Raw genomic sequence first — 27288 nt, forward strand, 5'->3', positions numbered from 1 at the left:
CTTGATAAAGATGTGGGAGGGCCCAGTGAAAAAGTGATCCCGTATTTTAAAAAAAAAAAAAAAAAAAAAAACAGGCCAGGAGGAGCCAGCCAGGAAGCAATGCTGCTCCCTGGTCATGGCATCAAGTTGCCCTCTTCAGTTTCCTGCCCGGCCTTTCCTCGATGATGGGCTGAGTAAAGTGCAAGCTAAAGAAATCCTTTCCTCCAGGAGCTGGTTTCTGTCAGTGTTTATCACAATAGAAAACAAAACATTACCACAAGAGAACATTTTAAGAAAAAAATTACATAAGCAAAATTACACCTCTTGATCCCAAGTTTGAGCAGCTTTATGAATTCTCACAGTAAAATAAAAGTGCTACATTTCGATTTCCAGCAGAGAGGGCACTTAAAGCAAGATTCTGAAACAGACTCTGGTATTCATCCCAACTACTGGGGCTGAATACAACTGTCAACTATCTATAATCCAACTAAACCATGTCTGACTTACATAAAGCCAACAAACCAACTCCAAGATGCTTAACATTATTAGTTTGGGGAAAAATACTCTTTACTCAGTTTATTCTTTGTAGAATCCCCCACTGTGCTTAGCTTCTGCCAACCAATGGTTGGCAATGGCCACTTGAAGGCACAACCCCAGAAATGAATTCAACCAGTATACACCAACAAAAGTTGTCTAGAAAAACCAGTCCCCAACATGAATAAAGGCAAGCAAACGGAAAATAATGATAAAGCAGGCAAGGAAACACCACACACGTTTTTATAGGCAATCGAGATAGCTCAGGAGTGTGTGTCAGGTGACTCAGAGAGCAAGCTAGGACACACAGTTCTCTCTTCATCGACTAGTCAGCCTGAATTTTACCTGTCTGGCAACCAACCGTTTTCCTCTCAAGTAAAGGAAACCAATACTGCATTTTCTGGCATATGATGGTTCTGAGTTTGCTTGTTTAGTTGGTTGATTGTGTTTGTTTGTTTGGTGCCAGGGTGGTGAGACAAGGTCTTCCAACTATGTAGCAACAGCTGGCCTGGAACTAGCTATGTAGACAAGGATGGCCTCAAATTCTGCCTCCCAAAACATCAAAGGTGTCTGCCACTATTTGAAAAGTCCTTAAAGAACCTGGAATATATAGGCATTTCTATTATTCTGACTCTTTAAATTAAAAAAGAAAAAAACGAAGTCTAGGGCTGGGTACAGTCAGTGGTAGAGTACGTTAACACCCAGAAGAGCAGCAGCAGGAGCGCAGAGGGAGTGAACAGGAAAGTGGATGAGGAAGGACACAGTTCCTTAGGACCCTTGAAGAGGGTATGGCTTTGTTTTCCTATTTCATAGTTGGAGCAATTAAAAACAAAAGAATAACTTATCCAGGGTAAAGAGAAAATAACAAGACTAGTAAGTAGCATGAAAAATTGAGCCAATGTCAGACTCTCAAAAAATTCTTAAGTCCCACAGACAGTACTTAAATTAAGCAGGTAACACAAAAGCTTCAAAAAACCAAACCACGCTCAGAACTAATTTAAGAAAGGTGAGACCAGCTTTAATTACAATCTGAAAACAAAATTCGCCTAAAAGCAAACTCAGAACCAAAGCGTTTTCACCCTCTTTTTCACGCACGCATGCACGAAAATTCCTCTAACAGACTGAGTTGATGATTTCTGAAATTTATACAGAGCACACAATGATCACTTACAAGCAGGATTCATCTAAGAACTCTAGGATTATACTGTCTGCCAACAAGACATTTTATCAATTCGGTCACACTGAAGCCCAAGGCCAAAAACTAGGTAATCTCTGGCTAGGTGAGTCTATAGTTCTAACAACTCAGTATACTAGATGTTTCACTAGGCTGCATCCTGTTTAATACTTTATTGACAACTCAGATAAACAGTACTTATCCAAGATGACATCAATATGAGGCTTTATTATGGAAATAAAATTCAAAGGAGCTTCTCAGGATGCACCAATGTGTAGAAGCAATACACTTCCACTTCCTCTTTGCAACAGTAAATACACATTTATTACACACAAATGTAAAAACCGACTACTAAGTACCGATGGAATAGCTCTAGAATAGCACTTCAAGCAAACATGAAGGTGAGCTGGCTTTATCCACCACTTAAAGGCACTGTGAAAGTCTCTCCTCAGTGTGACTTCAGTCCTAAAAAGGCAAATACCAACCCTATACTACATCACCAAAAAGACAGCTTTTCCAACTGGGTAGTAACAAGCTCAGATCATCTGACAATAATCTAAGAATGTCTTAAGGAGCCTATGTGCATTGTAGGGCATTACTGGAGCTTACTCTAAAACATGTCATACCACTGTAATGTTTCTGGAAAATACTTTAAAGAAGACTTGAAGGGAAACAATTAAATTTTTAAAAAGAATTTAATGGGAAGAATTAAAATGTTTGGTCTGGAAAAAAGACTTATGAAGGGCAGTGCCTGACCATTACCTGGATTCCAATCAGGTTTTCTATAAAGAACATGACAGAAACAGTCAAATACTTTGAAAGGAAACATGACATGTGTAAGAACAGAATGAATACACAACCAACTGGCGAGCACTAGAGCCACTTCATATGGGGTAGGAAGTTGGCCCCCTTCTGGTCCCAATCATTCTAGAATTAACGTGGCAAGTGCATGGGGATTTCACTGCCACTGAGAGCCCATGATAAGGCCCCAGGTAACACCAGCTTCCAGCATGTGTGGGTGGCATCTCCGAGGAGATGCTATGAAACGTGTCCCTCCATCAGAGCCCTAACTTCCAGAGCATGGCCTGCATGGGGCTCACAGTCAGGCTAGTTCGAAGATGCTCTACACAGAGAACTGAGTCTGACAAAGTCAGGACAGCTCCTGCTCAGGAGAGCACCTGTTCAGCACTCACTCGGCCCTAGCACCACAGAAACAAAACCCTAGTGGAATCACTTCTAGAAAATCAGGTTTTGCCTCCAATGCATGCCAATACTTACGAAGGAAATAAAAGGTCCCAAATGCTTAAAAATATTTGTACTTAAAGGCTCATTCTAATCCATTTGAAATTGAGCACATATAAATAAAAAAAAAAAGCATTACCTCTGAAGACCAGCAGGGATTATGCATAGGGAAAAACATCTTATCCCTAAACAATAGTATAATTTTATTTTAATGAATTTTCTTACAAAACTCCAAACTTTCTCATTTAAAAAAAAAAAAAAGGAGAGGGCAAGTGGCAAGTTATAAGAAAACGAGTTTGAGGTAGATGAGACAGTGTTATGCATCCCAATCCTATGGCCAGAGGGAAGCTGTCTCTCCACACTGTATTTCCACCTTCGGTAAACATGCTTAAATACTTTTGATTTCTTTTTTATCATTATTACAAACAGAACCAAATAACTACAATTATTTTTTTTAACTCAATTCATCTTGGACCCAGTGTCACCACAGCTGCTCCAATAGACATCCCAGCACAGAGCTATGCTGTCCAAGTATAGGTTATATCCCAGAAGAGACACTATTGATGTGTTTGTTATTCTGGTAGTTACTGCTAAACTGACCTCCACAGAACTGCATCAAGCCTCTCCCACAATGCTCAGGAGCTTCTACTGTGCCTGCAATCTGGCCAGGCCTAGGCACCAACTGCTACCAATCAGATGAGTAGGCAATCATTGATATGTAGACTGTGGGGAGGGTTTCAGACAGGATTCTGTTATGTAGCTCAAGCTGACAATGAACTGGAGAGCTTTCTGCCTCAGCTGCAAGCATGTGCCAGCACCTAGCTGGTACTTGCTCTAAAGGGTCCACTTCTTCATCATCAGCACTGAAAACTTTTTCAGGGTTCTTGTGGCCATCTGCAATCTCTTTCTGTGAAGGACTTTCTTGTGGCTTTTGCCTTGTTACTCTATAAGCTACCATTTCTTATAGATTAACAAAGTCTTTTGCAGGAAAGTAACCCTCTATAAATTATTTCAAGTGTGTATAATTCATTTTGAGATTTCACATTATGTTTTTTTTTTTTTAAACGTTTCACTATTCCAACTTCACATTGCCTCCCTAAGGTCAGCTAGCCATCTTTGCAACACTGGATAATTCATCAATAAAGGGGAATAAAACAGAGTGAATGTAAGCTTTTAGACAGACTCCTTGTACACTACCTAAAATAAGGTCATAAGCAAATACCCCAAAAGCCCTTCCTTGTGGAGCTGGAGAGATGGCTCAACAGTTTAGAGGCACTTACTGCTCTTGAGGACCAGAGTTTGGTTTCCAGCACTTATATCAGGTGGCTCACAACTGACTGTAATTCCAGTTCCAGGGAATTTGACACCCTCTTCTGGACTCCTAGGAAACCAGGCACACATATGATACACAGATATCTCTGTAGATACTCAATCATACACACACAAAAATAAATAAATAAAACTAAAATAAACAAAATCCCTTTTTAAAAGCTTTATTTTTGGCCTGGCAGTGGTGGCGCACACCTTTAATCCCAGCACTCAGGAGGCAGAGGCAGGTAGATCTCTGTGAGTTTGAGGCCAGCCTGATCTATAAGAGCTAGTTCAAGGACAGACTCCAAAGCTACAGAGAAACCCTGTCACAAAATACAAAAAAAAAAAAAAAAAAAAAAAGAAACAACCTTTTTGTACCTATGTAAGAATACTGAAATCTCAATAAAGGACAATTCAATGTAATATCTATAAAAATTCCAACTAACTCTTTTACAGAAACAGACAAGCAGATTTTAAAACTCACACAGAAATGCAAGGGAACCAAAGCAGAAGAAACAGTCTGGGGAGGAAAAAAAGTTGGTCTCATACTTTGTTTCAGAATGGACTATAAAACTATACATTAGTCAAAATAGTGTGATGCTGGCAACAGCAGACAGTGAAACAGAGCCCCGCGTCAGGAGATATGGAAACCAGAGGGTACACAGACAACTCAATGAAGAAATAGTTTTATAAATGGATGACACTGATGATATTCCCTACAAAAGAATACAGCTGGATTTTTATCTCAAAATTGATCAAGTGCAAGAGCTGACCTGTAAAATACTTAGAGAAAACAAATCTTTATCAGGTTTAATCACCATGGTCCACAATGAAAGCACAGACAAGAAACGAAAACAAAAATAACCACAATTTAAAGCTTATCCTAAATGCAAGGAAAACCACATCAAAAAACTAAAAAGAAAGTCCACAGAACATAGGAACTACTTGAAAGCCATGCCTCTGATAAGGGCCTAATAAATAATTGTGCAACTAACTCTTATATAAGTACAGCTAACGCATGTATTTCTATCAGTATCCAGGCTATTTAGAGAGAGAGAGAGATAAAATAACTTCTATTTATGAACTCTTAACTAAAAAATAAAAAGCAAATTTAAAAAAAATTATGAAATGGTTAGAGACCTGAGCTTCTCCAAAGACACACAAGTAGCCAAAAGTACACGAAAAGATGCTGGGCATCCTTAGTGATTGGGAAAACACACACCGAAACTACAATGTCCAACACTTACACCCTGGGATGGAGATTTTAAAACAAAGGAGTAAAATGTAGGAGAGGATGTGAAGGAATTACTTTGACACCTGCATTGCCAGAAAGAATGAAAATGATCAAATACTGCTGCAGTCCTCAGCTAAACATAGCATCATCACACGGCTCATCATGCTACTCCTACGAGTGTACCCAAATAATGGGAAACATACTCGGGAAAAAATTTATATATGAATATTCACAGTAGTATTACTTAAGTTGCCACAGGGTAGAAACAGATCAATGTCCATCAAATGATGAGTAAATATGATACAGCCATACCTTAGAATATTATTCAGTCACAAATAGAAATAAAGTACTAATATATACCTAAACAAGGGTAAACTAAAAGAAGTCAAACATAAAAAGTCACATATTGTTTGAATACATTTATACAAAACGTACAGTATAGGAAAATCCAAATGCAGAAACTAGATTAGCGGCTGCTAGGAGCTGGGGAAGGAAAGAACAGGAAGTAAATGTTAATAAGTAAAGATTTCTTTGGGGAGGTGATGCAGAAGCTCTGCAATCAGACTATGCAGGATGCTGTGAATGGGCTGGAGCACAGGGAGTTACACTTCAGAACAGGACTGCATGGCAATACAAACGGACTGTATCTTCTTTAAAAAGTAAAGATCAAGTTTTACAAAGCAATCATGAGTTACTACAACAACAGAATAAGCACAGTCAAGTGACTCTGGATCTAGAACATCCAGAGCAAAGATGATCTGGGAAGCAACATCAAATACTGACAGTCATGGAACTCTAGCTGATACAAATCCCCCAGTGTGGAAGGAAGATGGAGACAGAGGGCTGTAACTAGGGAACCAAGCAAGCCATCCCAGGGGAATGAAGGCTCCTGTGATCCAACTGCTACCTGACACACGATGCAGCTCTGCCCATCTGTAAGCAAATCCAGTGCTTTAACAAGCAGCTCTCTACTACAAATAAATCAGAGAAAGATGCAGTCACCATTTACTTCAAATAGATTTAAAAATAATAAAAACCAAGCAAGATGTGGGAGGAGGCTAAAACAGAATACAAATGGTAAGAAGTGAACCTAATCTGCATTGCACATGGAACCCCAAGTAGGCAGGGATGAAACCAAGCCAAGGATCTTTGGAAAGGAGAATTCACCTACATACTCAAAGCTAATGAAAAAATAGTGTGTTCTACTTTAAAATTTACTTCCTGGACCAGGGAGATAGCTCAACAGATAAAGGCACTTGCCACACACGCCTGGTGACCTGAACCCACATAGATAGAAGGAGAACAAACTCCACAAAGTTCTCATCTAGCTTCCACTGTGTAACATGGCATGCACAACCAAATATAGCCACATTATTCACATACACTTAACAGTTTTTAATGTATTTATGAGGAAGTGGTTGTGAATTAGGACTGAACAAGTCAATCAATTACTATGGATGAGACTTTTGAAGAGAGATAAGAAGGAAAGTGCGGGAGCAGAAGAAGCCTTGAATGAAAGTATACAGAGTAAATGAAGTCCTGAGTGTGTGTACTGTTGACATGGGAACGGCCAAGTCCAAATGCCTCAGACGCATGGGAAATTGGCAGACACACACACACACACACACACACACACACACACACACACACTCCCATATACCCCAAGTTAGGCTCAGAAGTATAGCAAAGCCTTCCTTTGGTCCAAGTGCAAATATTAGCAGTGTATGCAAACGCTGGCACCCACAGATTGCTCCTCCCAGATGTTTATATCCTGAGACTGCTCACCTAGGGGTACTAGTTAATGCACCACATCACACCCTCGGCGCTGTACATAATTAATGCTGAAGTGCCAAGTTCCTGTGTAGCTGGAGCGGCCTCATAAGGGCATGCACGGCCCACCTGATCCCAGCTTTTCTGTATGTATGTCTATGTGTCTGTGCTTTCCTCATCCCATCACTGCCCCACTCCAGTTTCCAGAACCAAGCAACACAGGTAATCATAGGAAAGAGAGGTTTCAACAAATATTAGACTAGAATGAATTCTGTGGTTCCACAAGTTGAACAACCATCAGCATCCACTCACATAACTGATATATAGTACAAATGACAAATAGGGAAATAAAAACATGTAGCTATGCATGCTATTGTATGTGACCTGCTAACTCAGTTCAACAAGATCTCAGAGCACTGAGCTCACCCGCCACCCACATGCTGGTTTCTAGATACTGTTCTCCATATGCTCTCAGATCCATAGTTGGTTCAAACAAATAATGTAACAACCAAGATGCACCTGCAACATGAGGTACCAGAATGTAGACTAGTACTGTCAAAATAAAAAAGGACACGGGAACAATTTGCTCAAAAAAATATATTCCGTGTTAATTCATAAGGTAAATATTCAAGATTTCACATAAAAAACAAGCAGGAATACAGAACAGTACTTTCTTAAGAACCAAAGGAATGGGGCAGGAGAGATGGCTTAATGGTTAAGAGAACAGGCTGCTCTTCCAGAGGACCTCAGTTCAATTCCCAGCACCCACATGGTGGCTCACAACCATCTCATAACTGTCATGAGATCCAATGCCCTTTTTCTGGTATGCAGATGTACATGTAGACAAGAACATACATATAAATAAATAAATATTTTTTAAAAAATGAGGTACAGGAATGAGGAAACTGGCAGTAGTTAAGCAAACATCACAGAAGCAACTGTTACCTCAAAGAAACAATACGGATGGGAGAACTAGCCTAAGACAGTGAAAAGCACAGATGCAAAGTGCTTCCCCACTAGAGGATGTGTTCATGACAAAGAAATTATTAACTATTCTCTCACAAGAGTAAAAATAATATGCATTATGAAATGCAAAGGGGAAACTGACTTCAAATAGACAAACCTGGCAGACACTATCTTAATCAAGTGAGCCTCCCATCTTCACCAGTCATAAGAAATACTAACCATGAATAATCACTCATCCAATGAACTCAAAATCAAGAGACAAGACGAAAGCAAGTGAGTGACCATCACTCTTCAAATGTCCAGCTCACATACAATGAGAAAGGAAAAGTTAGGAAACATGACAGATGAAGGAAACAAGAACAATGACAGTGAAAAGAGAAAATGGATCCTGAATGGGGCTAGAAAAGGGATACTGTAGAACTGTGAATTTCCTAGTTTTGATAATTACACCATGATTATATACAGTGCAACCATAAAAGAAAGGAACCTTTAGGAAGCAGACACCTGGGAATTCTTTGGACTAGTACTGTACCTTTAATGTAAGTCTAACGTTAGCAAGACACAAAAAGTATAATCAATCTTAGAAAAACTTTTCTTTGACAATTAGATTTATATCCAACAGATAATTACTCTGAACTATATTGTTCTGTAAAAAGAATCTAGCATTTTTTTATTCAAATTTCAAGGTGGGCATATTTCATTACTATCAGCTTATACAAATCACTGAAGCTATCTGGTAGAGAGAAGAGGTTATGTCATGTTACCTAGACTTTTTCCAATCTGTGACTTTTTTTAACTACCCACATTCAGCACTGAAGTCTTTGATGCCTCTCTTTCATCAACTGCAGAAACAAATGTTAGATCCCACCACCGTATTTTCTAGCAACATTTCTATGCAATATTCACTTCATTAAGCAACTAACTGGTGACCTTAACTTCGCAGGTTATCGCAAACCAAACCTTGAAGAAATCAGTCACTGCTGTGATACCCTTCCACCTGCTGGCCAAGTTTGTAGTTAGTTAAGGGGCAAGTGGGAGCTACTAAGTCCTTAAAAGTAGTTCACCAGCAGATATAACTATCATCAAATATAATCAAATCTGAACACTATACGTTTTAATTGAAGGAAAGTGTTTTGCTGACATTAAATACATAGTAACTTCTAACCTCAAAGAAGTATCAACTGAGATTTTTGTAAAGAGATAAAAGGGAAAAAGTATTACAGACCCTGGAAGTCTGGCATATTCACAAAGAAACAGTTCAGAGGGCTGGGCAAATCATTCAGTGGGTAAAGTCCCTGCTATACTAGCATCCCCAGCACCCATGCATAAGGCCAAGTGTGGCTGAGCACAGCTATAGCCCTAGCGCTGGGGCTACAGACAGGTAGGCTCCAGGGCTCAATGAAAAACCAGTTCAACAGAAGTGGCAAGTTCAGGTTCAGTTAAAGACCCTTTCTCAAAAATTTAGTGAAAAGTAAGAAGAAAACAACCAACCTGAACTTCTAGCCTATACAAGCATATGCATGTATGCATACACATGCAGGCATGTACACACACACACACACATACAATTTTATAACACTTCAGTCTTGATCTAAAAAAAGAAAAGTTCTGGAGCAACAGATAATACCTGCAATGTATTTACAGTCTAAAAATAAAATTAAGAATTTGACCCTGGTGAACAGAAGCTAAAACATTAATCTAGTTTCAGTATGTTTGTCTACTACAAAGTTATGAAATACTAAAATTCCAAACCAAAGCAGCAGCACTCTTGATAAAACCACAAGAAAAGCAAGCATCTATAAAAGCTACTATAGACTTCTTAGACATCCAACTTAAAACTCAGACAAATACTGAAGTCTTTGAATCCTAAGTTAATATCAGTGGCCAAAATGCCCCTCTTTCCTTAAACTAAGTTAAAGAAAATCTGCATTTGCTTTGCAGCCTTTGACTGCTAGGCAACTGTACACATGTGACCCTATTTAACCCTGACAAACTTCCTTTACAAAGGCGGAAACCAAGGGTCAGAAGTAATTTTCTTGCCTTTGGTTAGCAAAATATTTCTCAACAGCTACCAACCTCTGAGGCTAAATAATGCCTTAAAGGAAGAAGGATGAAGGTGCTAACTTGTGTACAGCACAATGCTCCTCAGCCTCCTAGGAGTCTACCCACTGGATGCCAGCAGCACTGTGGCAGCTGTGACAACCAGTAATGTCTGCAGACATAGCCAAATGTTCTCCGGAGTGTGAAATTACCCCCAGATGAAAGAACCAGAGTGAAAGCCAACTTTTATATTCAATCAACAAGACGTATGTGCCAAACCCTGCTCAAACTAAGTAAGAGACAACCCAAGGTTCTCTACCACAAGAATACACGTTGAGCCTTGGTCTTCCAACAGAAGTGGTATTTATTTAGGACCTCTCTCCATACACAGCCCCCTAAGACTCATTTAAAAAGAAAAAAAAAAAGAAAAACAATAAAGAAGAGAAGCGAAGAGAAGAGGAGCAATAGTCACATCTTTTACTGCAGAGGAAAGGAAGCTGGAGTTCACACAGGTAGTTTCTAGTTTCACAAGGCAAGCAAAACTCAGGCCTCAGCAGCATTAAGAAAAACACATAGGAAAGATTAGTTTACATGACTTTACAATGTGCACCACATGCTGTGTCTGGTTCTCAGGGCATGAAAAGCTTTGCCTCCTAGGAGGAAACGTAGCAATGACGCTCCATAGAATGAGGAGACGCTCCATAGAATGAGGAAGGTCTGACTCCCAAAGAAAGCCTGAGGCTAATACTTCTCTCACCTACATAAAAACTCAAATGCAGAAAAGCAAATTATCTACTAAGCAAACACTAACACAGGCAAGAAAGTCTACTAGAGTTATTGTACACTAAGAGGGAAGGGGGGGTCCATCTTTACATACACGAATGAAAAGGCAACATGAAAAGCTAAGTCTCGGGAGCCACGAATGAAAGGTGACAGGATGAGAGAAAGAACACATTTTAAGTTAACTTTGCCCTAAAACATTACTGCAGTGTTTCTCAGGAAAATGTTACCCTTCCTGACGGCAGACGGCTGGGGATCTGACCAGCTCGGCCAAAGGCAATGAGCTCTGAGACACCACAGCATTCAAAACCTTTCAGTGTTCCACTTCAGCTGTTCCTTCTGTTTTTCTATAAAGGACTGAACATGAAACAGCAAAACATTTCCTGCAGCCCAATTCTCCTGGAGTAAATACAAATAACTTTCTACAAGGATGTCATCAAGTCCGCCTAAGAACGCCATGTTAGATTATTTCACGAGTCCAAGGAACAGGAACATACAACTTAAGGTCAGCACAGTTACAAAGTGACCACATGTCAAAGCCAAAAGGCTTTACTTAAGCAATTATAATTAGCAAGGTATAGTACGTTAAGTCCAACTCCTAAATTCTTTAATACCTGTAGCAGAAAAAAAAAGCAAGTAGAGACAAATTAGACGCCAATTACAGCCACCCTGAGATAATGTTCCTGACCCCTGCCAAATCACTAACCTTTTCACATTTCACACTTTTTCTAAATGCATCACAAGTCTAGCCTATGGAACCATCTGAATAATTGCTTATATACTAAAATTTATGTTCTTGTCAAAAGCAGCTTAAAGCCAGAAGACAAAGGAAACAGTAACAAATGCATATAAAATGAACAAGTGAATAAACCCTAGTATTAAAATTCATAAAGAACTGTATCAACTTAGTCTAAAATGTTAGAGAAATGATCTCTCGTGTGAAATTACAGCACTAGCCCGAGAGCTCACTAACCAGTTTTACTTCCTTTTACCAACATTTGTCCTCAGAAAAGCACAAGGAGCCTTGTCATAATGGATGCCTGAAATTATTAGTAAAGACTATCTTTCAAATAGGTCAATTCAGGACCCTTTTGAACTAATCGTACGCTATCTTTATGATATTACCTGTAATAAAAGTGCAATTTAAAATTACCCTAACTTACTTTACCAGCAAGATAAAATATTCTTGCCACCTTTAAAACAAAATTCAACCTTGTAAACACACCTGGTTAAATAAGCTCTCCAAGGAGAAGCAGCTCTGGGCCTCAGGAGTATGTCCTCCAGACAACTATTTTGTTTTCTAATGTTTCAATTAACAGAGCTTGATTCTGTTGACATTAACTGGTCAGAATATTAAGACAAACCAGGGCTCAGGTTTTAGTTCACACGGTACCTATTTCACAAGCATGAGAACATACATTTAAAATTCAATTGTCAAAGACCATTGCTAGTCTAGTGAGATGTCTCAGTGGGTAAAGACACCTGCCGAAAAGTCTGACAAACTAAATTTAATCTACAGAACCCACAAGATGGAGATCACCAATTCCCACCTCTGCCTCCTGCAAGCTAGGATGAAAGGCATGCGCTACCACCACCGCGCGTGTGGGGGGGGGGGGTGTTTCTAGCTAGATGTAGGATTTCTGAAATCTTGAAGATTATTACATTTCTATTCAAGAATTAAAGATACATACATTTAAACAGTATTAAGGAACATTAAACAGCCAGCTCTTTAGAAAAGGCCAAATTTGTTACAAAGACTAAAGTAGTTTAACAGGAAGGAAAAAAGTTATCTACAAAACCCTCCAGCTAGAAATGTCTTCTCTACTAAGTCATCCTTTAAATTATCAACAACTATTAAAAAACAAAAAGATATATATGTGTGTGTGTGTGTGTGTGTGTGTGTGTGTGTGTGTGTGTGTATCTCAGATTGTTAAATGATAGTTATCTTGTTTAGACTTGTAATAAGCATGCTAAAAGGAGTTTCAAAGGATTAGGACGCAAATCCCCACAACTGGTTGTCTAGGACTAATCCTTGAAATTCCAGGAAATAAATTAAGGAAATCGATTGCTCCTACTGACTGGTAGGCAGTATTGGTGAAGCATCCAGAAGACTATGGGTAAAAATAGGTCAAGTCCTGACAAAGTTCAAGTAGGCCCTAGGGGGGAAAGTCTAGAAGAATCAAAATCTAGTGCTGAAGCAAATACCTCTACTGTTGAAGTTTGAAGTAAGTGGATAAAAGCCTTTTCCTCCCAGGATGTGACCACTGTAAACATGACTGCTAAGAGTTCTTCCTGTGCAGATGCTCTCGAGGGCCACTATCAGATAACACACACAGTTCACACGTAGCAGTGTAACTTAGCTGAACTTAGTGGAAAACTCTTTCTGAACAACAGTAGCACGGCTGAATCACTCATTAAAGCCTTGCCAACCACTTCCCTGGCTTCACTTAGTATACCAACCCTCCAACAAGGCAATATCCCATTCACAGACAAACTTAGGCTGAGAAAGCTCACCACAGTGTCAGATGCTGGGCGAGGGAGCACGAGGACCTACCTCCCCCTACTACAGAAAATTCCTTAACCTCACCCCATACTGAACTAGCAACTTCATTCTGAGCATTTTGGCCAATATGATTTCCAGTTCCAACAATGAACTGTCATGACATTAATGCCAGGTGGCGTAATAGCATGCATCAAACAGTGAACTAGGCTATTCACAATTACCGTTTATTAAATCTCTGTTGTGTGCCAGCTGTATTGCGCCCTTACAACAACCTCATAGGTAGCTACCATTACCCTCATTTTATACATGAAGAAACCAGAGCACGAAAAGCACTGCTAATTTGCATAAGGGCAAATAATGTGAAAATGCAGTATTCACAGTAAGATGCCTCGCTCTGCAAGCCATGCCCTTAAACGCCAACACTCCCCTCTCCCAGGAGAATGTCTGCAGTGTTCTTACCCTCACCTCAACTTTGTGAGCTGCACATCTGCAATCCCAATTATAGATGAAACTCAGCAAGGTGAAATGTTTTACCTAAAGCCATTCTTACATTAGGGCAAGAATTTAATATTTTGGAGCCACACTTCTTTCTGAGCTGTTAATAATCAGATCAGAAGAGGGTACAAACAATAAAGGAAAAGAAATACAAATCTATTTTAGGACAGTCAATTGCTTTGTAAGATTCTAGGCTATCTTCAAGTTTTTTTCTAAAAAATAATTAAATAGGAAAATAATGCTGACCTACTAAGAGATTAACAAAAATGGTCTTTTGATGGTCAAAAATAATTGGGCAGAAAACCTGTCAAGTTTTAAGACAATATAATCTTTTACTATGATGCCACATCATTCTTGCACGGCCATAAAATAGACACACTCCTATCTAACAACCGCCCCTTGCACCTCACAGATGAGTGCTAGCTCCATTACTCATGCTCTGATTCCTAGGACACCAAGAAAAAAACCAACAGCCAAGTACCCACCTACTTCAGGCTACCCCCTAATCTGGTAACATCCTGAAAATAGCTCACAGATGTACACCAACGTTGAGATGTTACAGAGATTTCTAAATAGAAACCACTACATGAATGGACTTAATAGTGTCTTAAGAAAAATAATCTGCCTTTCCTAAATCTAGAAAAGACAAGAGGAAAGGGGCTTAGAAAAACAAATTTTCCATACCACCGGGAAAAAACACAACTGCTTTCTTCAAGACCCAATCAGCCTAAGTCCTCTGCAGTCCCACACTTCGGTCTGTCAGAAAATGCCTTCCACCAATTACCCATCTAGAATGGAACTGGACAAGACCATCATCCTGTCGTCACTTTTCCTACACACGCCACCGTTCTCCAATAGCACAGCGGATTACCGCATCCACAAGAAACACCTCCTTTAAAATTTCCAGTCCAACTTAGCCAATCAAGCTTACATCCTCAACAATGGGAAAACATCAGCTTAGCTGCAGCTCCTTTAAACAGATTTTAAAACCAAAAGAATCAGGGAAGAGGGGGGAAAAAAAGCAACCATTTGTCCAGTATCTTTTCTAGCATCTTAGAGCCCAGTCAAAAAAAGGTTGAAAAAAAAAAAAGAGAAATGATCACACACAAGCCAGAAATCGGTTCAAACAATAAGCACGGTCCGTACGTGAGGGAAGAAAAAGCATTTATTCAGTTACTCAATAATTTCTAAAACAGCAGTGCTATATATGAAAAGCATTATTTTAATGAGGCCAAAATAGTTGAGTAACATGCAACAACCGAACGCGTCCAGATGCAATGTGTAATAGGGACAAACAGGTTCCACTGTCAGCCTCTTAAAGATGTTTTGAAATAGGGAGTAACTTTAAGAAGGGAAACTGTTTCGAAAGATTTCATTAAACTCAAGAGTATGTTTTCTGAGGGTTTTTTTTCTATGAATTTTTTAAAAACCGCTTTTTTTTTCCCAAAGCCAGAATTTATTTTTAAAAAGCTTTTTATAACTGATTCAGTCGCACATCTTTAACAAAGCTTGCTATGCAAATATACAGGGATAGGATCCATTGCCTTCTCTTCCCATTCCCACTTCTCATCTGCCGGTTCCTTTCAAAGAGCCTTAAGGACATGCACAGATGCTATTGCAAATGCAAACTTCCGTTCCATTCCCGATACTAAAGAAAATAATTTCCCAGAGAAGCAAAATCAAGCTGTCACCCGCAGAACCCTAATCCCCGCAATGCCCATGTAACCAAAATAAAAGCTAGATGCTCTTAGGGAAGCAATCCTCAGACATTTCGCATGCAGGGGGGAGGGGGGTGAAATCAATTAAATAAAATCATGAAAATAAAAAGGTGGAAAAAGACAGACAACTTAAAAAGCAAACCACCACACCCTCAACTCTGCTCTGCAAACCCATCTGCCGGGGCCTTTTTACCTTCATTTTCCATCGAAACTGCACTCGGGTTGATGGCTACAAAGTCTTTAGTGTCAGCAACGGCCACACTGGGAATAGAGAGAAGAGGAGGACAAGGAAGAGAAGACCCCGGAATCCCAGGCTGTCACCCCCGCTCCCGGCCACGCGTCCCACGGCTGCTCCCACCACCCCTAGCAGCAGCATCTGCAAGAGAAACCAGGAGAAGCGGAGCTGAGAAGAGGGGAGAGGAGCAGGGCGACCCCCCGCCCAGCCGCCACCTCCCTAGCCCACCCCCTGCGCCGCCCGCAGCGCCAGCGCCTCCCACCAGCCGGGCGGCGCCCGAGAGGCGCCCTACGGGCAGGCAGCAGTCCCCCCCGGACGCCCCCTTCCCTCCGGACCTGGAAGTTTCTGGAAATAGGGGCAGGAGTGGCTACCCGGAATCCTCCCCGACACCCTAGACGCCCACCCCGCCTCCAGGCTGCGAGGACTCACTCGCGGGGCTGCGGGGGGCGCCCCACGCGCCTCGGGCGAACGGGCGCTGCTGGCGGCGCGGGCAGCGCCACACACGGAGCCCAGCCGCGCGTCCGGAGGAGAACGGAGATCGAGCCGGACAGCGGGCGGGAGGGAGGGGAGAGGAGGAGCGGCAAGGGGCCGTCAAGCTCGGCCCGTCGGCTCCGTGCGCGCGCGTCCCCGCGCACGGCCGAGCAGCTCTGCTCCCGCCTCCGCCTCCGCCTCCTGCGCTCCGCCCCTCCCCGCCGCCTGCCGCCCGGCGCGCCCTGCACTCCCCGGCCCGCCGCCCACCGAGCTTTGTCGCTACCACTTCCGCCGGGAGAAGCGCGCGCGCAGGCGCACTCTAGCTCTCTGCGCCCGTGAGCGGAAGTGCAGTGAGGCCGAGGCTGCGGACCGTAATGGACGTTGTGCGGGGATGGGGAGGCTTTGTCGGAGAGCGCGTGGGACCCGCGGCTCTTCGGGAGCTCTTGGGATGGTGTCTGCCCGCTTTCTACACACCCGCCGGGTGTAAGGGGCGGAAGCACGCCCAACCCCGTCTCCCTCCGGCCACACATCCCCTCGAGGCGGCCGTGGGATCAAGACGTAGGGACAGACACAGTCGTTCATGGCCGTGTCCCAGAGTCACCTGGGCACTCGAAACACTGTCCTGGAAGTCTCCCTGTCCCGCGGCCGTCACAATCTCCTCGGACGACGCAGTGAGAAGCTGGTGTTCCTTTCGGCGGCCTCCCACGCGTCGTACCCTCCCGTGCAAACACCATCGCTGGCTGCTTCTCCGGTCTTGCGAGGGCCAGTAATCATGGAGCCAGTTTCCAAAAATTCTGTCCTGGTCAGGAGTGTGCTCCGAGGCCCGTGTGTCATGAAGGGGCAAGGTTCAGAGTGACAGCTCACGGAAGGACTCCTGGCCTTTTTCATTGAGTGTATGCAACCAGAACAGCTAAACTGGCAACTAGCCCTACCATCGAAGCTGAAGAACCTGTATTACATTAACCGCTATCATTTTCCAAGTCAGCCTTACACTTAGCACCTCACACAAACCCCTAGTAAGTGATTTTTAATGAAAATTTGCTAAACTTGATGAGCACAGGTAGCAATTGAACCGATCTCTCACCTACATCCACTAGAGGGCAGAACTACACCTGTGGCCAGTTCTTGAGCATCCTCGGAAGACACCCCTTACCCCAGACTCTGCTCAAAAAAAAAAAAAAAAAAAAAAACCTACATGTTACAGGTATTTGTCTTCCATCACTAAATAACTATTACAAGGTTTCTCTTTTATATTAGGGCCTGTAACATGGTTCTCACCACACGTTCAATATAGTGAACCAAGTCCTCTGTCTTCCTTTGTTACATGCCTGGTAAGTTAAGCTAAATTTAGGATCAGAAACTCTGGACAGTTTTGAGGTTGACATACACACACCACTTCCATTTTGAAAATAACCTTTTTCCGGGTGTAGTGTTTCATGCTACTATTAGGAGACAGAAGCGGAGGATGGCAACAATTAGACTCCAGACTAATCTAGAATTTAAAAAAAAAAAAAAAAAAAAAAAAAAACCTTGACAATGCTGAAACATGCATGGCAGCCCATAAATGGCGGCTCTGTTGAACTTGTCCATATTGGATTTCATGGGCTCAGTTGATGAGGACAATAGACCAGGTCTCTTCCTCAAAAGAAGCTAATCTAGAAATCTATAATCATTCTTATTATCTCCACTTTGGTTTGTATGCTTATTTAAGTTTGTATGCCCAGTGGCATAAGCTTGTGGTTTCTATAGTAAATTTGCTGTTTTATGCTAAGTTTTAAAATCAGTTTGTAACAGTTATTAGTATTTAACAGAACCTTAATGGTACAACAATCACAACTAACAAACTATATTTGTAAGGTAGATTACATAATATAAGCAGACTTCAGAAATGCTTCCTCAGCGGGGCGGTGGTGGCGCACGCCTTTAATCCCAGCACTCGGGAGGCAGAGGCAGGCGGATCTCTGGGAGTTCGAGGCCAGCCTGGTCTACAAGAGCTAGTGCCAGGACCGGCACCAAAAGCTACAGAGAAACCCTGTCTCGAAAAACCNGGATCTCTGGGAGTTCGAGGCCAGCCTGGTCTACAAGAGCTAGTTCCAGGACAGGAACCAAAAACTACGGAGAAACCCTGTCTCGAAAAATCAAAAAAAAAAAAAAAAAAAAAAAAAACAGAAATGCTTCCTCATTTCTTCCTCAAAGCAGGCTGGACCCTTCTGTGAGGCGTTGTATAGCCATTCCCACCTCAGCATGTGTTAAAGGGACAAACACAACACACAGTGAACAGTAAGTGTAAAATACATGCACATATATAAGACTCCTTTTCCTCTTACATGATGAAACTGTTGGTGGAACTGAAAAACAAGTGAAGTTAATATATTAAGTACAAGCACTGCCAGGCTGTAAGCTTGGCACATCAAAAACAAGCAGCGTGGCAATAATGAGACTGATGGCAATGAAATATAATGTGTCCAAGTTCCCTTGCAGTCAACTGTTGGGGAATGTTACTTTAACTATGTAAAGGTGTGTTACATTTGTTTATGCTGCATTTGCTTAACGATGTAAAGAGAAACAGGTTAAATTAAGTTAAAGGAGCTATGGGACAAGCAAAAGATAAGGCCGAGCATTCATAACTAATAAGAAGTCTCCGTGTCATGGTTTGTGATTTGGTGGCAGCTGAAAGAAAGCCGGCCACAGTCCACCCCCAAAAGTTCCCTTCGAAATCAACCTCCTAAAATTTGAGTTTTGCTCTTTTTGTTTTGAATATTTAACCGACAAAATTAAATGCATCTTGTGCAAAAGTAGTTACAGGAGCTGAGGATGTTCCTTAGTGGTGAGGCACTTTGGTGCAAGAAAGATAGAACGTGGGATGAGAAGAGGAAGAAATGCGGTCCCATGAGAGATAAGGGGAGAACTGTAGGCTTCTTTTCTTGGGGGAAGTATTACAGTTGAGAAAGAGCAGGGATGAACGGTCAGAATGCTCAGTGTTATACTGTGCCTTATTCTACACAGGATAGGAGCCACCTTGTTTCTAATGTTAAATTAGAATAAAAAATTGAACATTAAAAGTCTATGAAGACAAAACACATTTTATAAGATAGCCTAGTCAAACTAATATTTTTACCCAAAAAGGACATGCAAAGTGTCAAGTATGACAGCTGCCATTTATATAAATCCAGATGATAAAGGAATGTGGATTATAAAACTTAAGAAAAGTTACTTTTAAATCTTCCTTCTATTAATGTCTTCTCTTAAACTTTTAATGTATCTGAACTAAAGCATCAAAATGTAATAGTTCACTACTTCCTAGGAAAAGTAAGCAGACAAAGACATATGCCCTGAAGTTCACTATCCCATACAGATGGTCTAAAAACTTGCTGAGCATTTTTATGCATATGTATGTATGCTCGGATGTGTGTGTGTGCCAACCTTGGACACCATCCTTAGAAACACCCTTCACCTTCATTGAGAAAATCTATAATGGACCTGAGACTACCCAGGTATCCTCCCATTTCTGCCTCCCTAGTGCTGGAATTATAGGCACATGCCACCATGCTCAGCTGGAGATGGAACTCAGTACATTTTCATACTTGCAAGACAAGCATATTACAGACAGAGCTATCTTCCTAGACTCTCAAAGTTGCACATTTTTCTAAGAGATACAAAGACACAAGCCTTTTTGTAAGCTAACCTATTCCAACTATACAACAGAGTTTTCTTATGCAATAAAGGGCATGTGAAGTGTCAAGTATGGGGAAATGGGGTCACTGCAAAGAATGTCATATGAAAGCAGTATCCAGCAGCTGCCTGCCAGAATCACCAGAAATCTTTTTGCAGAGCTACAGTAGAAGTTGAAAGCAAGAAAGAAAAAGTCCAAGGGATCAAATACAAGTTACCTGTGTTTGGTTAGTTTAATTGCACACATATCCCTACGTACTAGGCAAATATTTTTATCTCCCACAGAATTCCATAGCCTTGTTCACATTTAATGGCATTCAAAATGAGAAACATTTGATGTGTCTGTGAAGACACCAGGGACGTTTAAAGTGTACTTTGAATCTTTATCTTCCAAGTTTGTTCTGAGTTTGACTCCCCACTCTACAGAGCTGAACCTAGTGGTATTTGGAATTGCTACTATATATTGCCAGACTTCAGATTGGAGAGGAAGCTGCCAAAGGGTGCAGATGAGGATAAGAAAAGGAAAAGTAAAACAAGATGAATGTGAGTGGTCACCCAAGAGTCAACTCAAGACCTCACAATTTCCATATGAAATAGACACACAGTAGCCTAAGTTCTGTAAACCGTAAGATTTGTTGTGAAATGTAGCTGCATCCATTTAAAAAGATACCATCCTGGGAACTGGTGAAAAAGCTCACTGGTAGGTCTGAGGCTAGCCTGCACCAAGTCCTAACTCAATCACTAGCCCTCAATAAAGGAAAAGATGAGAGGAAATACCTTTCTTTCTCATTTTCAAACCTGCATAAGTCATCTCTGTCTCTAAAACATTTGACTGTAATATATAAATATTATTATAATGTATATATTGCCATATAAAAATATAATTAATATTACAATAGAGCTAATATAACTATATTGAAACATATACGTATATATGAGAAGATGTGTTGAATAAATGCTAATCTGAAAGACTGCCATTGTAAGTATTTATTGAGGAATAAATAAAGGTCATCCCACCCTGGACTTTGCTACTGAGCTTTGCTGTAGAGCAACAGATGGGGTGAGGGAAGAATTCAAGGTGTTTTCAAAATGTGACAATGTAACATTCTTCTCCATTAAGTCGGACACTTGATCAAAGCAGGAGTAAGTCCTGAACAGTATCAAGCCTTGGCCCAAAACAGAGGCAATTATATGAGTCTTTAAATCTAAGTAACCACCTCAATTAGAAGCTATCAATGCTGAGGTGCACGCTTCCTTACACAACGGAAATTTCCTCTTTACCTGTGCTTTGGATTTTAATGGCGTGCCTCCAGCACAAGTTTCAGCCATTAGCTTAGGGATCAAGGAATATATTCTTCATCCATGAACAATCCAGGGATAAAGAGGCTGTTCAGAAGCAACAGGCAGCCAGACTTGGTGGTACACGCCTTTAATCCCAGCACTTGGGAGGCTGAGTCAGATGGATCTCTGTGAGTTCGAGGACAGCCTGATCTACACCGCTGAGTTCCAGGATAGCTAGGGCTGTTATGTTGAGAAACCCTGTCTCAAAAAAAAAAAAAAAANAAAAAAAAAAAAAAAAGCAAAAACCAAGCCATGGGCCTTAGAGGAGCCAAAGAAGTTTATACGCCACTGGTGAGTATCTTCTACTCAAAGCTTTGCTGGTCGCTTTGTTGTTGGATATTTGTACACTGTGTGAAGAGATGTTACTGTGATTGAGGTAACAAAAAGCTGAACAGTCAATAGCTAGGCAGGAGGTATAGGCAGGATTTCCAGGGAGAAAGAAAAAGGAGAAGGAATCTAGGCACGCAGGAGACGCCAGGAGACACGGAGAAGAAACAGGAGGTGTAAGATGGAAGAGAGGTAACACCACGTGACAGGATGTAGATTAATATAAATGGATCCACTTAAGTTATAAAAGCTAGTTAGGAACAAGTCTAAGCTATAGGCTGAGCTTCCGAAATTAATAAGTCTCCATGTCTATATCTGTGAGCTGACAGCCTAAAGAAATATCATATAGGAAACATTTCAGGCTCTTTATCCTGCTGAGTTCTGGTCTGAGAGCTTTGTGAAAGGTGTTTCTTCATACCTTCAAAATGGCCCATTTTCTATTTTGACGTTTTCTACTCCAATTAGAAGTCAGTATATGTTTTCTTTCTTTCCTCTGTCTGAACTTGCCCTGTGTCCTTCCTTTCCCCACAGAAATCATTTCTCTCTCCTGTGTTTCCCATTGTGAAAATAAATGAGAAAGGGGGCCATTATGATAATAAAGTTGAAGAGGAGATACTCAAGACAGAAAATAGCCTGAGGCTTATGAGAATTCTGAAGTTCAGCCCAAATCAATCAAGCAAGCAGACTGTGACAGCCAGTAAACAAGCTACAAAATACGGATCCCATATCACAGAGATGGTCAACAAGATAGTTGATTTAGAAGGAGCAATTATATTTTGGCAAAAAGGCTTGGGAGAAAGAAGGGAGAAACACAAATCCAAAATTGGCAGGGAAGCATTTGTGCAACACAAGCAAATTGTCAAGACCTTTAGACTAGAAAGTTCTTTGCTACAATTATATGGGAAACCAGAAGCATTTACAATCTGCCTTCAGGTAACTTTATTTTTGGTTCGTGGTTCTAAGAGTCAAGGCCTGAACATACCCTTGTCATGGAACTTCATTCAGCCAACAGCTTTTGGGGTACCAGCCCTAGGGCATCATCTGAGGTGCTACTTGGGGACTCATAAGTGGGAAGAAGAAGCATGCTCACTCTCTTGTTCTGGCTCTTAGTGTGGGGGGAGACCCAGGATGGCAGAGAGACAGCAGTGCAGGAGGCTCAGACTTAGGGCCTCATACGTGCTAAGCAAGCATTTCAACCCTACACTCAACCTCTAGCCCAGGCTGTTGGTTTTTCTCTTCTTTCTTTTCTTAACTAGTAATAATGGCAGATTCTATGACAGACCTGAAAAACGAAGTTGAGTATGTGCCTTCTAGTTGACTTATATGATCTTTCTTCAAACGAACTTAAAGATAGTTAACTGGGTAGGATTCGTACATCAACTAGTTTTTATTATCTCATTTAAAGCAGGTGAAAAATCTACAGCACTTGGCATTTTTTTTCTTAGAAAGCCTACATGTGCCAGGCAGTGGTGGTGCATGCTTTTAATCCCAGCACTTGGAAGGCAGAGGCAGGCAGATGGATCTCTGTGAGTTTTGAGGCCAGCCTGATCTACAGCACTAGTTCCAGGACAGCCAGGGCTACACAAACACTGTCTCAAGTGAAAGAAGGAAGGAAGGAAAGAAGGAAGGAAGAAAGGAAGGGAGGGAGGGAGGGGAGGCTACATGTATTTATTGTTCTGTAATGTAAAAGGTCGGACTACGTTTTGTTTGTTTCTTTAACAGAAGGGAGTACTTTGGATTGAACCCAAGGCCTCATAACGCAAGGCAGACACTTTACCACTGAGCTATACCGCCAAACTGCCTCATGTACACCATGGAAAAATACTAATGTGCTGGGGAGGTAAAGACGCCAACATTGCATGTTTCGATTAAAGCATTTAATTTTAGGAAAATAAAAATCAATTTCACTGAACAACCCAACTTGTTTATTGCTTTTCAGTAGAGATAAAACAATTCTCTGAGGTAATTAGACTCAGTCATCTCAACCCTGGGAGGCAAAGAGCTCCATTGCTGCTTCGAGCTGATTCAAGCCAGGACCCACACAGGTGAAGCTCCTCGCACAAGACTTTCTTCCTGTCCATCTCTGGACAGTCGGATGTCTATCTCTGATTGCCTGCGCATGCCCACAGTGCACTGCCAGGGAGTACACGGGACATTACCCAGCTTATTGCATTTCCCCTCAGCTCCCGATCCTGTTTCACTCAAGTCTTGTCTTATTCATTTCATTATGAATGCATACAACCTTGAGAGGGACTAATTCCCAAATCTAGGCCATTTGTCCTGCAGCTCCCTTGATGACAGTGAAGACTATATTATTTAATTATATAGTCGTTGTCTTTCTTGGTTGCTCTCAGTTATTGTCTCCAATCCCCTTGTTTGTTTTTACTTAACCTTCAAATACCATTACTGGGGAATTCATGCTCCAAGCAGAAGCTCTTCAAATACCCCTTGGGTTTATCTTCTCAGAGTTGCTAAAATGAGAACGTAATCTTAGGAATAAATAAGCAGCAATAAGTATTTTAGAGAGATTGATTATTCAGTGGGTAATTGAGACATGTTCATTAACATGCTCTATTGAAAAAAATAAGCAAAATGCATATTAAACATATGTCTAGGATCTAAAAGCTACTCGGCAGTATCAGGAATACCGATTTCATCTTTCTGGCTAAATTGTTGTTTTGAGTCCTTAACATCCTATTTGCATATGAAGCAGAGGGAAGTAGGGGCAAGGGAAATTTATTTTTTTAATATTAAGACTTCATGGTGACTTAAGTTTGGATCCTATAGAGGACAGAACAACTATTATATCCCCTTGATGTCCCATAATTTAAATCCGCAATGAAAAGTCTCAGTTGCCCAATCAGTTTAATCAGTAAACATCTATAAAAGAAAGAAGTAAATGGTTATGAATATGTATGTTAGAGGCTTAGAGCAAAGAAACTGCCTAATCATTTCTCGCATTAGTAAGTATTATGTAACGCTAGTCACGGGACTGCTGGAGTTGAAAATGGTCAATTAAGACCTTTCCAAGCCGTAGGTCCTCATTACTGCTCCCCTGGCTTTAGCAATGATATGCCAACTTCCTAAGTGGCACCAGGGCTGCCCTGCGAAGGCATGGCAACCCCTATCAGCTCTAAGAACTATGCGTCATCAAATGACCTCCATCAGTAGTTCCCGAAGCAGGGTCCCCGCCACCTGGGAACTCGTTAGGAAGGCAGATTCTTGGGCTTCATCCAGCCCTACTGAATTAGTAACTCTGGAGGGGAAGTCCAGTAGTCAGTGTTTTAATTAGCCCCTCGGGTGATTCCAGTGCATGCCTGGGTCTGAGCACTGATTCGCAGGAAGCATGAAGCATTCATCTAACGAACGTTTTTGATTGTGATAAATAGTCTTTAAAGAACAGTGAGGGAGATTACCAGCATTTAAAACTCTCATCATGAAATTATGGAGGGCATGAAACCCTTTCAAAGAGATGTGTATTGTCCTAAAACCTGGTGTCTTAAAAAGTGAGGGGAAAGAGCGTTATGATTATAAAGGGATCGCATTTCTCCCGTGTAGGCCTCTCTGCACGTCATGCCAGCCACACTCTGAGCACTAAGGACAAAGGAGAGAGGGCAGCGCAGCGGTAAGGGCTGGAGCTGGGATGGCGGCTGTACAGCAGCCTTTGTTTCCTGATTCCAGGCAGGCCCTTTGGAACAATGCCTCTTTGACCAGAGGTTATCAGGCTTTTTAGCCAGAGCGGTAAAGATGAAAGGAAGAGATTTTTTTTTCCCTACAAAGTAAATAGAAAATTCAATTCTCTTAAAACTGGATCCTCCCTAGGGAAATAGTTCCATTTAAAAATATATATATATGTATATATATATATATATATTAAAAATAAAAGGATTTTAGTCATGTAACAAGAGGATACAATGATTTTTTTGGAGATTTTATGTAAATTTGGTATTGGAAACAGAGCAAAAGGGAAGGTTTCACACTAGTGAAAAAGCATATATATACATATATAAGCATAATATACAGATAGCATTTCACTATTCAGCATCTTTTGGAAATTTTTATTTTATGTGTATTCAGTTTTCATCTACATATGTGTCTCTGCACCCCTTGTTTTTCTGATACCCTTGGAAGCCAGAAGAGAGCATTGGATCCCCTGGAACTAGAATTCCAGATGACCGTGAGTCACCGTTAACAATGCTAGAAATTGAACCCAGGTCCTCTGAAAGTAGTAAGTGCTCTTAACCCTTGAGAAACCTCTCCAGCCACCTATACAATCATTTTAAAAAATTTTCGTGGGCTGGAGAGATGTCTCAGTAGTTAAGAGAACATGCCACTCTTCCAGAGGGCCTGAGTTCAATTCCTAGCACCTATGTATTGTTGGCTCACAACCACCTGTAACTTTAGCTTGAGAGCAATCTGATATGTGATTTTAAAAAAAGCAATAATATACTGCTTTACAGAGGACTCAAGGTCAGTTTCCAACACCCACACCAGGTGGCTCTGAGCCACCTGTAACCCCAGTCCTAGGGAATGAGTCATACGGTGTTGATTGCCATGGATACTCACTGGCACATTCATGCCTCCACTCATACACACACGGAAAGACAAAGAGAATTTAAAATTGTAAACTTGTATATTTTATATATAAAGCTAACGTGTTTTTATAATTTGCTTTGTTTTCTGAGCTGTTTTTATTTATAAGCCATGGCCTAGCTGAGCGATAAGGACTGTCAGCTCAAATGATGGTACAGACACAATTAGAAGTGCTGCTTACATTTTAAGACAGTTATCCGTGGATGCAATGAAGGTTTAAAAAAAAAAAATCAAGAGTTTCTGCTATGAAGAGAACCCAGGGAAAAGCGGGGCCTCGGAAGACATGAGCAATGAACACAGCAAGAGAAACAAACAAAAAGGTGCCTTTTTACGGGATATCGGGCCAGTTACAGTAACTATGTTATAATTGCAAATAACAGATGGGTTTGCAAAAGCTTGATTACGCCTTAATGAATTTTTAAAGACTTCCTTTAGCGCAGTCACAATTTTTCTACTATGGGGTCTTTAACAGAATAACACGCTCTTACCCTCTCTGTGGTAATGCGCCTCCTTGAAAGAATAGTAAACGGTGCGTTTAATATTAATTAAGCCAATATAGGAGTTTGAGACCTATTTGTATTTGCAAACAATCCCTTTGCAAATAAAAATCCCTTGTCAGAGATCAATGGGGACAGAGAGATGAGAACCTTTGAGACTTGCCAGCGCTAGGACAGCTTCAATTTACCTTACGCTGTTTACAAATACACTGGGGGAAAAATGGCCCCCACTTCACTCTGGGAGGTTGGGCACTATAGTTGCTCAGGATAACCCTGTAGAGCATCTTTTAGCTGCATCTATGACATCAACTCTTGTGTATTACAGTATAAGACCCTCTGTAAATTGTGCATCCCCATCCAGGGCAGGTTTTCTTGGAAGCCAACAGAAGCTACCTTCAGGGAACCT

General features: G+C 41.2%; 1 protein-coding gene across 4 annotated transcripts in view; it reads right to left on the reverse strand.

Annotated features, from left to right (window-relative positions):
- Positions 1–27288, reverse strand: part of Atp2c1 (ATPase secretory pathway Ca2+ transporting 1) — a 113768-nt gene that overhangs the window by 72621 nt on the left and 13859 nt on the right. The window contains exons 1-2 of one of the 4 annotated variants that reach the window (XM_050139198.1): positions 16411–16597; positions 15940–16007 (exon numbers count right to left, since the gene is read on the reverse strand). The exons of 1 other annotated variant lie outside the window; for it this stretch is intronic. In XM_050139198.1, the coding sequence (XP_049995155.1) occupies positions 15940–15945 (6 nt within the window). In that variant the 5' untranslated portion in view covers positions 15946–16007; positions 16411–16597. Of the gene's footprint in view, positions 1–15939; positions 16123–16410; positions 16598–27288 lie in introns of those variants that run through there. 2 more of the 4 variants (XM_050139197.1, XM_050139199.1) reach the window with 2 other exon arrangements.

This window comes from Alexandromys fortis, unplaced genomic scaffold, assembly GCF_014885135.2.
Source record: "Alexandromys fortis isolate MF-2015 unplaced genomic scaffold, M_Fortis_MF-2015_v1.1 scaffold_36, whole genome shotgun sequence".
NCBI lineage: Eukaryota > Metazoa > Chordata > Mammalia > Rodentia > Cricetidae > Alexandromys > Alexandromys fortis.